This window comes from Maniola hyperantus, chromosome 6 (assembly GCF_902806685.2).
Source record: "Maniola hyperantus chromosome 6, iAphHyp1.2, whole genome shotgun sequence".
In the NCBI taxonomy this organism is placed as follows: domain Eukaryota; kingdom Metazoa; phylum Arthropoda; class Insecta; order Lepidoptera; family Nymphalidae; genus Maniola; species Maniola hyperantus.
Window position 1 is genome coordinate 16424063 of NC_048541.1, and position 12151 is coordinate 16436213.

At 37.6% G+C, this 12151-nt stretch overlaps 1 protein-coding gene across 6 annotated transcripts in view; it reads left to right on the forward strand.

Annotated features, from left to right (window-relative positions):
• Positions 1 to 12151, forward strand: part of bbc (choline/ethanolaminephosphotransferase 1 bbc) — a 34475-nt gene that overhangs the window by 1581 nt on the left and 20743 nt on the right. For 3 of the 6 annotated variants that reach the window (XM_034969200.2, XM_034969203.2, XM_069499383.1), the window contains exons 2-4: positions 1248 to 1488; positions 7447 to 7605; positions 10003 to 10128. In XM_034969200.2, coding sequence (XP_034825091.1) covers positions 1248 to 1488; positions 7447 to 7605; positions 10003 to 10128 — 526 coding nt within the window. The remainder of the gene's footprint in view (positions 1 to 1247; positions 1489 to 7446; positions 7606 to 10002; positions 10129 to 12151) is intronic. The other 3 variants (XM_034969202.2, XM_034969201.2, XM_034969204.2) reach the window with 1 other exon arrangement.

The following is a 12151-nucleotide window of genomic DNA, read 5'->3' on the forward strand; positions in this document are numbered from 1 at the left end:
ACAGATGGGCCGTGAAAAGCTAGCAGACAGACAGACAGACACACACTTCCTCATTTATAATATTAGTATGGATTAGTCATTATGGTAATGGGAGGTCATTGAACATGAACTTGACAGTATGAATGCAAGGCAGATGTCTCCACACAAGGCAATGCCACTTTTGTGCATTAACACACAAATTAACATACAAACAAAATGCTACAAATGAATCATATTTCCCTTTGTTTTATAGAAGCAGGCATTACTTTCTGGAAATCAATGATAAGCGAGGTTTAGACTAGCAAGAACTTCTTGCAAATTATTCCGCAAGTACTTGCAGCATTGTTTACACTACGAGCAATTTTTACATACATTTGTGACTTGCGGCAAGTCCAGCAAGTTACAAAACTTGCAGAAGTGAGCTTGGCGTGATTGTTTACACGGTAGAAATAGCTTGCGGAAGTCAACTTCTGCAAGTTTTGTTGCTAATCTAAACCTCGCTATACACAAGGAACAAGAAGCTTGACTTGGTATAATCCACTAAACCAGATAAATCTGCATGGTACAATCTGCAGCATGCAAGACGCACTGCCCATCCTTCTGCTACTACACATGCAGGAAAAGCAATCAACTAAGTGTGCTCACCACCAACATACACTACCACCATGTATCATCATCATCATCAACAAAAACCCATCGCCAGCTCACTATTGAGCATAGGTCTCTCAGAATGAGAAGGGTTTGGCCATAGTCTACCACGCTGGCCATGTCCGGATTGGTAGACTTCACACACCTTTGAGAACATCATGGAGAACTTTCAGGCATGCAGGTTTCCTCACGATGTTTTCCTTCACCGTTGAAGCAAGTGATATTTAATTACTTAGAACATGCATAGCTATGAAAAGTTAGAGATGCATGCCCGGGATCGAACCCCCGACCTCTGATTAGAAGGCGGACATCTTTACCACTAGGCTATCACAGCTTTATTAGGGAAATACACATGGTTCTTGTAATCATGTGTATTTCCCTCAGCTCAATTGTTTATAAACACACACAATGGTATTAACAGGAAAAATGTTTGTGTTGCTAATCCTGGAAACTGATTATGAGCATATCCATAGTAAAGTAAAGTGAGTAAGTTCAACTCACTGCTAGATACTTGGTGTTAATGTTTGTTTTTGTTTTTAATCCAGTAGTTTTGTTTTAAGTAGGATACCGATAGACAGGCAACTTTGCGCCAATGTTTTACCCAAGTTCTTGTTTGCCAGGTACAGCCCGGACGCACGGCAAGAGCCGCCGCGATGGGCGTGCGCCGTGTGCGCGCTGGGGGTGTTCGTGTACCAGAGCCTGGACGCCATCGACGGCAAGCAGGCGCGGCGGACCGGCAGCCAGTCGCCGCTGGGCGAGCTGTTCGACCACGGCTGCGACAGCATCTCCACCGTGTTCATAGCGCTCGGCGCCTGCATCGCTGTGAAGCTCGGGGACTATCCCACTTGGATGTTCTTCCAGGTTGGTGAATCATATAACTCTGCTGTGCTTCCTATATCATTATATAAAATACTAGATGATGCCCGCGACTTCGTCCGCGTGGATTTAGGTTTTAAATATCCCGTGGGAACTTTTTGATTTTCCAGGATAAAAAGTTCAACTCTATCCCTATGCCAAAAATCTAAATGATTGGTTTGTTTGTCCTTCCTTCATGCCCTATACGCTTAGTTAGGTTAGTTAGTATGAAGAAAGGACAAACAAACAAACAAACACACTTTCGCTATAATATTAGTATATTATAGCGAACCAGTAGTAGATGCAGCTGACGTTTCAAAAATACTTGTAAAAGTTTAATTGAACATATATATATATTTTATAGATTTGCTTGTTGGTCTGTATGTTGTAGTAATATCTAGATAGCTGGATGATAAGACAATTTGCAACGGTATCATTACATTATCTTTTCTTATTTATAAATGAAGATCCTATGTTTCAGATAAAATATGATATTCGTATTTTTAGGGTTCCATATTATCTCAAAAGAAAAAGGAACCTGTATAGGATCACTTGGTTGTCTGTCTGTCGATCTGTCTGTGCGTCATGTCTGTCAAGAAAACCTATAGGGGAACCTATTCATTTATCGTGCAAAATGTCGAAACAATACGACTGTAGTACGGAACCCTCGGTGCGCGAGTCTGACTCACACTTGGCCAGTTTTTTTTTGTAATCAATGTTCAAAAACCTTATCGTAGCCAGTCAATACTGAGCTTCAATCTATTGGTATAATAGTAGCAAACAATTTAGATAGCATTCTATTACCAATAAAGATAGAATGAATAGCTCATAAGCATTCAATGTATGAATCATTAAATCGATTGTCAGTAGGAGTTGCTAGTTAATGGGGAACAGCTAGATACAAATATACAGGGTGTAACCAGAACGCTGGCAAAAACGAAGACAGGTGATAGTTCTGATGATTACTGATATGATACCACATAAAAAAAAATCCTACATTATAAAAAAATTAATCACTAAATGTGTTGGTCATCGCAAATCTCGAGAACAGCTGAACCGATTTTGCTAATCCTTTTTTTATAATATTCCTTGAAGTACGAGGATGGTACGGAGAGAAATTTTTTAATGAATTGACTATTAAGCGGAACGAAGTTCGCCAGGGCAGCTAGTTGCAAATAAAACATCTGACTGACGTTAGAGGTCAACGTACGTTGCGGAAGTAGGCCACTCGGAGTCAATGCCGCGTCGTAGGTGTGGCATTGACCCGAGTTTTGCACGCTATACATTGCGGGTTTGAAAATCCAAATAACCAAAACTACAAAATGAGACAAATGGTTATTGGTATTGGATTGTGTTTAGGTAGTATAACATTGGGGCCGATTCTCTTGTACACAATCTCTAAACTAAACTAAATTAACAGGTCTAAATTTAGTGCCATCCTTTTCCGCAAGCAACATTATGAAAGGGATAGCAATAGATTTAGACGTGCCATTTTAGTTTAGTTTAGAGATTGTGTACAATGGAATTAGTTACAATAACGCTAAGTTTTTGCTAGCGTTCTGATTATTCCCCGTATTATGTAGATAGTAGTATATAATATGTTTTTTACGAACCTAAGTAGCATCAGTACCAGCTGTTATGATTCCCCGGTGAGTCAGTATAAGGGCACGGCAGTATTAGGTACTATAGCTAGGTTGCAATCATTTGAAATTAGCATTAAGCATGTCTGGTTTTAAGCTGTGATAGCCTAGTGGTTACGTCCGCCCTCTAATCGGAGGTCGGGGGTTCGATCCCGGGCACCTTTAACTTTTCGGAGTATTTTTAAGTAATTAAATATCACTTGCTTTAACGGTGAAGGAAAACATCGTGAGGAAACCTGCATGCCACCAGGTTGAGATGAAGTGGCAATAGGCAGGGCACATAGTTCAAAAACCCAAATTGAATCAAGATTCATTAATTACTAAGTCTCCTGCATTATGTTTTTTTTTTAAATTCATTATAGGCAAACGCTTCACCTGATGGAAAGTGATGATGCGGCCTAAGATGGGGATGCGTTTACCTAGAAGATGCCTATTCATTCTTGTTTTAAAGATACCCGAGTTGTAGTTGGTAGGAAACACATATCGTGGAAGAGTATTCCAAACCTTAGCCATGCGTATGAGGAATGATGACGCAAAACGTTTCGTGCGTGTAGATGGGATGTCGACGACATAAGGATGGAAACTCGCCCGACGTCTTGCGGTTCGGTGGTAAAATGGTGAAGGGGGGACAAGATAGATAAGTTCCTGAGCATACTCTCCGAAATATATCCTATAAAATACTGATATGTATATATATATATATATATATAAATAACTAACTATATATATATATATATATATATATATATATATATATATATATATATATATAGTTAGTTATTTATATAACCTCTGTAATAGATTACAGAGGTATTGATTGCAGTTGGATTGCAGTCATGTTGTACATGTAGTTGCAACGCGAGACGTTCAATCAATTAGCCGTGCGGTGTGTACCTGTGTGATTCATGTCTCACATCGTATTATCCATGATAGGTAGTAGGCCTTCATGTAGAGTTCTTGAGAAGTCTTCTTCTCAAGAACAAACTAGATAAACAAAGGCATAAACAAAAATATCGGCCAAGTGCGAGTCGGACTCTCGCACGAGGAGTTCCGTACCATTATCTATAAAAACGGCAAAAAAATTACGTTTGTTGTATGGGAGCCCCCTTAAATATTTATTTTATTCCGTTATTATATTTGACATATCGATTCAGGATCAAACCGAGAGCTTCCTCAATCGAGTTCACTCTGGCAGTGGGCCGGTGAAGGTTGTAATGATGAGCGGCAGTTCTTTTGACGCTACTATTTCAAATTGTATACAAGCTTGGAATGATTTGCATATCGATTTACCGGAAGTATGTCAGCCGTGAACTCTTTTCATTGAATATGCCCAAGGTCTGTACACCGGTCGCCGCGTCGCCTCGGGGACTTACCCGGAAAATATGCTCCAAGTTTGAATGAATGAAATAATATGCTCATTTTGAATTTATTTTAAGGATAATAGAAACGTAAGAATATTATGCACTACGTTTTAAAAAATAGAGAGAAGTGTAATTAGGTTATTATGGATAGTCACATAGTGATTAAAAGATCCAAAAAATTCAGAATTAAAAAAAAAGTATGAATGGATGAAATATGCTCCAAGTATGAATGGATGAAATATGCTCCAAGTTTGAATGAATGGAATATGCTCATTTTGAATTTATGTTAAGGATAATAAAAACGTAAGAATATTATGCACTAAGTTTTAAAAAATAGAGAGAAGTGTAATTAGGTTATTATGGATCTGACATAGTCACATAGTGATTAAAAGATCCCAAAAAATTCAGAATTAAAAAAAAAAGTATGAATGGATGAAATATGCTCCAAGTTTGAATGAATGAAATATGCTATTATTGTATACCGCAAAATTATAACAGAAAACACACAAAGGAATTTAAAAAAATATAAGTAGGTACAATTTGGTGGCCTTATAGCGATCGATATAAGGCCTAGCGATCTCTTCCAGGCAACCAAAATGGTGCAAAGGACACAAATATCTATTACTAACTGATGCCCGCGATCGACTTCGTCCGCGTGGATTTAGGTTTTTAAAAATTTCTCTCCAGGTATCAACTATTCAGAGCCTCAATAGCTCAACCGGTATAGGAGTGGACTGAAAACCGAAAGGTCGACGGTTCAAACCCCGCCCGTTGCACTATTGTCGTACCTACTCCTAGCACAAGCTTGACGCTTAATTTGAGAGGAAAGGGGAATATTAGTCATTTAAAAAATGGCTAATATTCTTTTAAAAAAAAAAAAAAACTATACCCATGCGACAAATCATGTCAATCCGTTGTGACGGGATTGAAAGACGAATCAGTAAACCAACAAACAAACACACTTTTGGATTTATAATAAGGGTAGTGATGGGAGATTTGACATATTATGTCGTAGATAATCGCTGGTATTCTCGCGGATGACGGATACAACTCTGATGACGAAGGTGCAGTGCGTAATCGCCGTAACCTGGTACTGGTATTCAAAGTGTTTGAATATCGATCTAGCGGAAGTATGTCGACCGTGAACCCGTCACATTGAATAGCCGCAAGGTCCCGAGCTGCCCGAGCACGCCCGGGAGGCTGGCACCGTGCCCACTAGCTGCACACATGTGTGCTTTGGAGCTCGAGTTGGGGTGCTGCCAAGTGCTGACAGCGGTTTATTTCGCCCAAATTGGGTGCTCTTTTTAGTATTATGGCGATAGGATGTCGATAGTTTATAATATACTAGCTGATGCCTACGATTTCGTCCGCGTGGAATTAGGTTTTTTAAAAATCCTGTGGGAGCTCTTTGATTTTCCGGGATAAAAAGTATAGCAAGCCTATGTCACTCTCCAGGTCTTTATACCCCATACAAAAAATCACGTCAATCCGTTGCACCGTTGCGACGTGACTGAAGGACAAACCAATAAACACACTTTCGCATTTATAATAAGGGTAACTGATTATTAGCGCACGGCCATAAGCGATAGTTGAGTGCGATATGAGCCGTGATAGCCTAGTGGTGAGGACGTGATTGAAGGACAAACCAACAAACCAATAAACCAACAAACAAAAACACATTCGCATTTATAATGAGGGTACTATAATTCTTAGCGCACGGCCGTAAGCGATAGTTGAGTGCGATATGAGCCGGGATAGCCTAGTGGTTAGGACGTCCATTCAGGAGGTTCGATCCCGGGCACGTACCTCTTAACTTTTCAGAGTTATTGCGTTTTAAGAAATTAAATATCACTCGCTTTAAGCTGCCCCGGCTTCGGATGGGTAGCTTATTACATTTTTTGTAGGATCTAATTTTTTGAAAAAATAAAATATAGTAGTTTTCCACGGGTGAAAGAATTTTCCAAATCGGTTCAGTAGTTCCAGAGGTTATTTCTTACAAACTTTACCTCTTTGTAATTGAAGTATTGGTAACGTTACGATGTAGGAACCGTAATTTGTTTGCTATACAATTACTGTAACACAGGACAATTTATGTTACGCTCTGGTGGCCGAACTGCGGGGTCGACGCACCTCACAGCTGTTGCGAAAACTATTTATTAATAGAGCTTTTAGCCTATGTTTTGCAGAAGTTTAGGTATTCGGTAACATAATATTTGTCTAAATTTATAAAAGGAAAAGGCGACTGACTGATTGGTCTATATACGCACAGCTCAAACTACTGGATGCATCAGGCTGAAATTTGGCATGCAGATAGCTATTATGGCGTAAACATCTGCTAAGAAAGGATTTTTGACCCGTTCAACGCTTAATGGAGTAAAATAGGGAATTTAAATTTGTGTAGTCCACGCGGAAAAAGTCGTTAAATAAGCTAGTGTAGTATAAAACCTACCTACATTTTTCCCCATATAATTTACGATTACATATTATATATTTATTATATATTTAAAAACAAAAATTAACTATAATTTTGTTGTGTTCATAAATTAAACTGGGCACAGCAGAGATTTGAGCCAAGTTCTGTTTTAGATGAAATATGAAATAAATAAATAAAAAACTTATTTTAAACTAGATGATGCCCGTCTTTCTACTTCGTCCGCGTGGATTTAGGTTTTTAAAAATCTCATGTGAACTCTTTGATTTTTCCTGTATAAAAAGTATGCCTATGTCCTTCCCCAGGATGCAAGCTATCTCTGTACCAACTTTCGTCAAAATCGGTTGAATGGTTGGGCCGTGAAAGGCTAGCAGACAGACAGACAGACATACTTTCGCATTTGTTGTAATATAATATTAATGTTAATATAATATTAATGTAATATTAGTATACATTTTTTAAATTTAATTTTAATTTAAACATCTTTATTGTTAACAAAATTACAAACAGTTCTTTATTCTTTATTTTCCAGTGTTTTTGCGCCATGACGCTGTTCTACTGCGCGCACTGGCAAGCCTACGTCACTGGCACGCTGAAAATGGGACGCATTGACGTCACAGAGGCACAATATGCCATCATTCTCATACACCTCATATCCGCTATATTAGGCCCCGAGTTCTGGACCACTCAGGTAATGTAATCTAGATTATTTCTACTACTTACTAGCTGATAATATCTTAGTTCAATTGCAATGATTACAGTACACGTCACGAAAATTGAAAAAGTAGGTGATTACAGTGCTAAGTTCTACTGAGTTGATATTGTTTTTCCATTTTCATGACGCAAGCTGCAGTAAGTTTGAAATTATATGCTTTTATAAGCTATAACTTGGCTTACGTATCATTGCAATTTTACATTAATTATAATCCTGATTGACATGTTACTTAGGCAGGTTAAAATGATCGATTTCTTTTAAAAATACCCACATGAATTGTTTACTATATATTTATTATATTTATGCGTGCGATCTGAGCGATGCATAGAAAGTTAACAATGGTAAATGGTAATGCATAATTTGATATGAATTAGCGGATTGCATGTGCAATTTATGCATCAAATAAACGCTTTTTTTATAGATAGATGTGATAAAAATGTCCTTCCGAAACTTAAAAGTACATGATGAAATACTATTTCTAGAATTATAAAATTTGAAAGTTTATGAAAATCCTTTATGTAAAAAAAAAATTAAATGAAACTAATAGATTTGTTAGATTGATTGCTTGCCTGCTAAATTATATTACAATTTATTATTTTCAAAAATTGAAATACTTTCTTCCAAATTCTAAACCAATAACAAAATGTATGAACCAAAAATTGAAATGTTAAAATATATGATGTGTATTGTATGTGTCTTTTGTCAAATATAAATATTATTACTATACAGGGCTATAGGTAATAATCGACGCAATATTAAGTACATATAAGTTTTCTAAATTATGTAAAAACACAAAAAAATTGCAGTAAGTATGTATATTTTTTTAACCTCCAAGAAATGGTTTTATTTTTTTATTATTTTATTAAGAAAGAATAAAATTGTATGGCATTGTATTCGTCGTAAAATATAAATTAATTATTGTAAATCACAAGTCACGATCAAATCACAATTATGTAAAATATATAAGAATTCTTGATTTTAAAAAGTGATTTGCAAACCTTTTATCGATGTAACCTAGAGTCCTGTATATTTGCAGCTGCTGTAATTTACATTCTATTTTCCGCGAATATGTGATAACAACTACATTCTTTATTATCTTTTTCATATAAGGAGCTTTCTTAGCAGCTGATGTCAAATAAAGTATAATACTTTACTTTTATAAGTCGCATCGGCAAAATTCGATTGCGTAGAAAAGCGCAACCTAACGCTGACAAAAACTACAGCAGTGAAATGCAGACTTTATTGCTTAACGTTAAGATTTAAATAACAAGAACAACAGAGACTCGTGCTATCTCGCTCGTAATTCGCACGTACATGGCGCATAGGCAACAACCAATAGCGGATGGACGCGCACTATAATTGGCTGAGATGTATTCGCGCCATTCAAAAATAAGATTTCTATGCACGTACATCGGCGTATCTTATAAAAGTGGTAGTGTTATACACTTAGGGCCGGTTGTTTCAAACCATTGGTCTTCGTAAGATACGTTCGTTAAACTTTAACAGACGTAGATGAACTTTAACATCTGTTAATTTAAGTGCGTTGCTCCATTGTACAAAAAAACTGTTCGTCATTGTTATTTTGGTTGCGAAACTAACCCTAAAAATTAACTTACTTCTCCGTATCCTTTTTTTATTTCATTTTAAGTATATTAAATTATATACATAGTTATTAATATTGCTACTTCGAATTTTAAACACTTTTTCTTTCTTACAAATTCTCTTTCATCTTCAAAAAAACTACCATTAAAAGCTTTGAAAATTGATTCCATTGTAATTTGTAAATAAAATATTCCGTTTGTAAGAAGTATGAAGTTACGAACTGATTTGACGATCACCAATGGCGTCAGCACCGGTTAACGTAAACGTTACTTTTTAACGAACGTTAGCGCTAATAGATGCTGAATCAACGCTTTTTCTTTACTCACGTTCGTTAGCGCTATATTTAAAGGTTACGTGTCCGTCAAAGTTTGTTGAAACAACCGGCCCTTAGTTTCCTACAGAATAATTATTGTAGTGTAAAGATTGGTAGAAAATTAGTGCCAAGAGACTTGTTATGTGAAAAAGATATAAATAAAGGACCATAGATATTATGGGCTAACCCTCAACAGTTGTGATGCCGATGTCAAATGAAAGGTATTAACTCAGCTGACATGTCACTCCAGGTCTTTAAAGTATGCCCATGCGACTCCGTTGCGACGTGATTGAAGGACAAACCAAAAAACCGACAAACCTGTTTGCGTTTATAATATGGGTAGTAATAGTGAAAGTACAAAGTAAAACTTTTTATTTGAAGTAGGTTTCGTAGCTATTGGTAGGTTAGCCCCATGGTCCTCACAAGTGTTGTAACCGCGCGGTGTACGGGGGGTCCAGGTGGGCTCGCTGGAGATGCGTTACTCGCTGGGCGGGGTGGCGGTGGCGGGCGCGGCGCTCACGCTGGGCGCGCTCAGCGCCGCCATCGCGGCCGGCGGCGTCGGCAAGAACGGCTCCACCGTCGCTGTGAGCGAACGCGGTACCCGCTGGACTAGGAGCTCGATGTTACTACTACCAATAACAGTACGATAGGGAGCATTGGTATCCATCCCACTTCTGATGTCAGACGTGAATTGATAACATTTCATAATAATATTATATCTGCTAAAATGTGATATGCCTATGAAATACGTAAATCTGTTTTCTTAAACTTAAAAGCCAATGGGGCCGATTCTCTTGAACACAATATCTAAACTAATCTAAATTAACAGGTCTAAATCTAATGCCATGCTTTTCCGCGAGCAGCATTATGAAAGGGATAGCAATAGATTTAGGCGTGTCATTTTAGTTTAGGTTAGAGATTGTGTACAATGGAATTAGCCACACTAACTAACTATAAATAAATAAATCAGTTATCGTTTCAATATTGTAACAACCAAAATTAGGTTGAGCCTCTGATGCCTGCGATGATAGCTTGAACACCGTGCTATAGGCATCAGTGTAGTACCCGGCATGCGTCGCCATGAGACTCGCGCGCCTTTTAGTGTATGTTTATGTGACTTTGTCAGAAACCTTCACAAAGGCACCAACAACAGCTGTACAAATTTTCAACTATCCGATGAACGTTACGCAAATACATCTAGGTAATAAATAGATAGACAGATAAATATTATTTTTTATATATTTATGAGTGAAAAAAAAAATAGCAGAGTTGGATTATGTTTTGGAGTGTTAATTTTTTTTTATCTCTTTCCTAATGAATTGCAAGTTGCCGGTACTTTGAAAATGTGTGATGATAATAACTGAACTTGTCTTTTCACTGCCGTGCGCCCTGATTTCTATAAAAATATATTATACTTGGAAAAAGAAAAATAGGGTAAAATTTTAGATCCTAGATACTTTAGGAATTCATCCATCATATTTATCAAAAAAAAAAATGTTATCAATTACGTTAAAAACGACCAAAATTGTAGCATTAATTGTTTTTAGTCCCTTGAGTCGAGCTCCCGGGCCAATATCGCCGCCAAGTACCTAAACAACGTGGGTTGTTGGGCTTCTAATACTTTCTGTATCTAATCTTCTGTATTCTTGACTATCCATTATACTATGTAGATTTTGGTTTGTCCATACTGTTTCCTTACACACGAGTTGCTTTTTGTTCTGTTAGTTTCTATGGCTGGCCGCGCACTGTCCGCTAGTCCGCTAATCTAAATATATTTAAAAACAAACGGGCCGTATTGAAAACCACGGTTTTTGGAAGTCGGTTAAAAAAGGTGACAGACTGACTGACTGACTGACTGATCTATTAACGTACAGCTAAAACTACTGGATGGATCAGGCTGAAATTTGACGTGCAGATAGCTATTATGACGTAGGCATCCGTTAAGAAAGGATTTTTGTAAATTTAACCCTAAGAGGGTGAAATAGGGGTTTGAAATTTGTGTAATCCACGCGGGCGAAGTCGGGAGCATAAGGGAGTCATAATTTATTGATGAAGCTACTAATAGGTACGCCATACTTCATTTATAGTTGTAAAGACCAAGCGCCAAGCGCCAAGCCGCCAAACGCTTACGAGCACGAAGAAACCAATATTGTAAGTGTTTTTTCTTTTTGTGTGGAAATAAAATAAAATAAATAAAGACAATCTTATAGCTTGAGATAATATCAAGTGGTCCCAGAAACAACTGCTGTTTTAAATCCCTCAGGAAATATGCTAATCCAACTAGGATCTGGTCCAATCAAGGATTTTGGAAAAATCCTAGGTTGGACCAGACGCTTACGGACTGGACCGTTTCTTATATAGATGCGTGTGCAACCGATTTTGTAACTTTAGCAGCTTAAGGGTAAGCCTACACTGCGAAATTTTCGCAGAATTTTGGAACATGGAAATTGTATGAAGCCGTTCGCGCGTATTGTTTTAGCAAGTGCGTGCTGCTCTATACCATTTCCGCATAAGTCAAAATTCTACGCATGAAATCGGTATCGCGCGGTGAAAATTCGCAGTGCAGGCCTACCCCAAGGCAACAGTAATCGATCGCACACGCTCTTG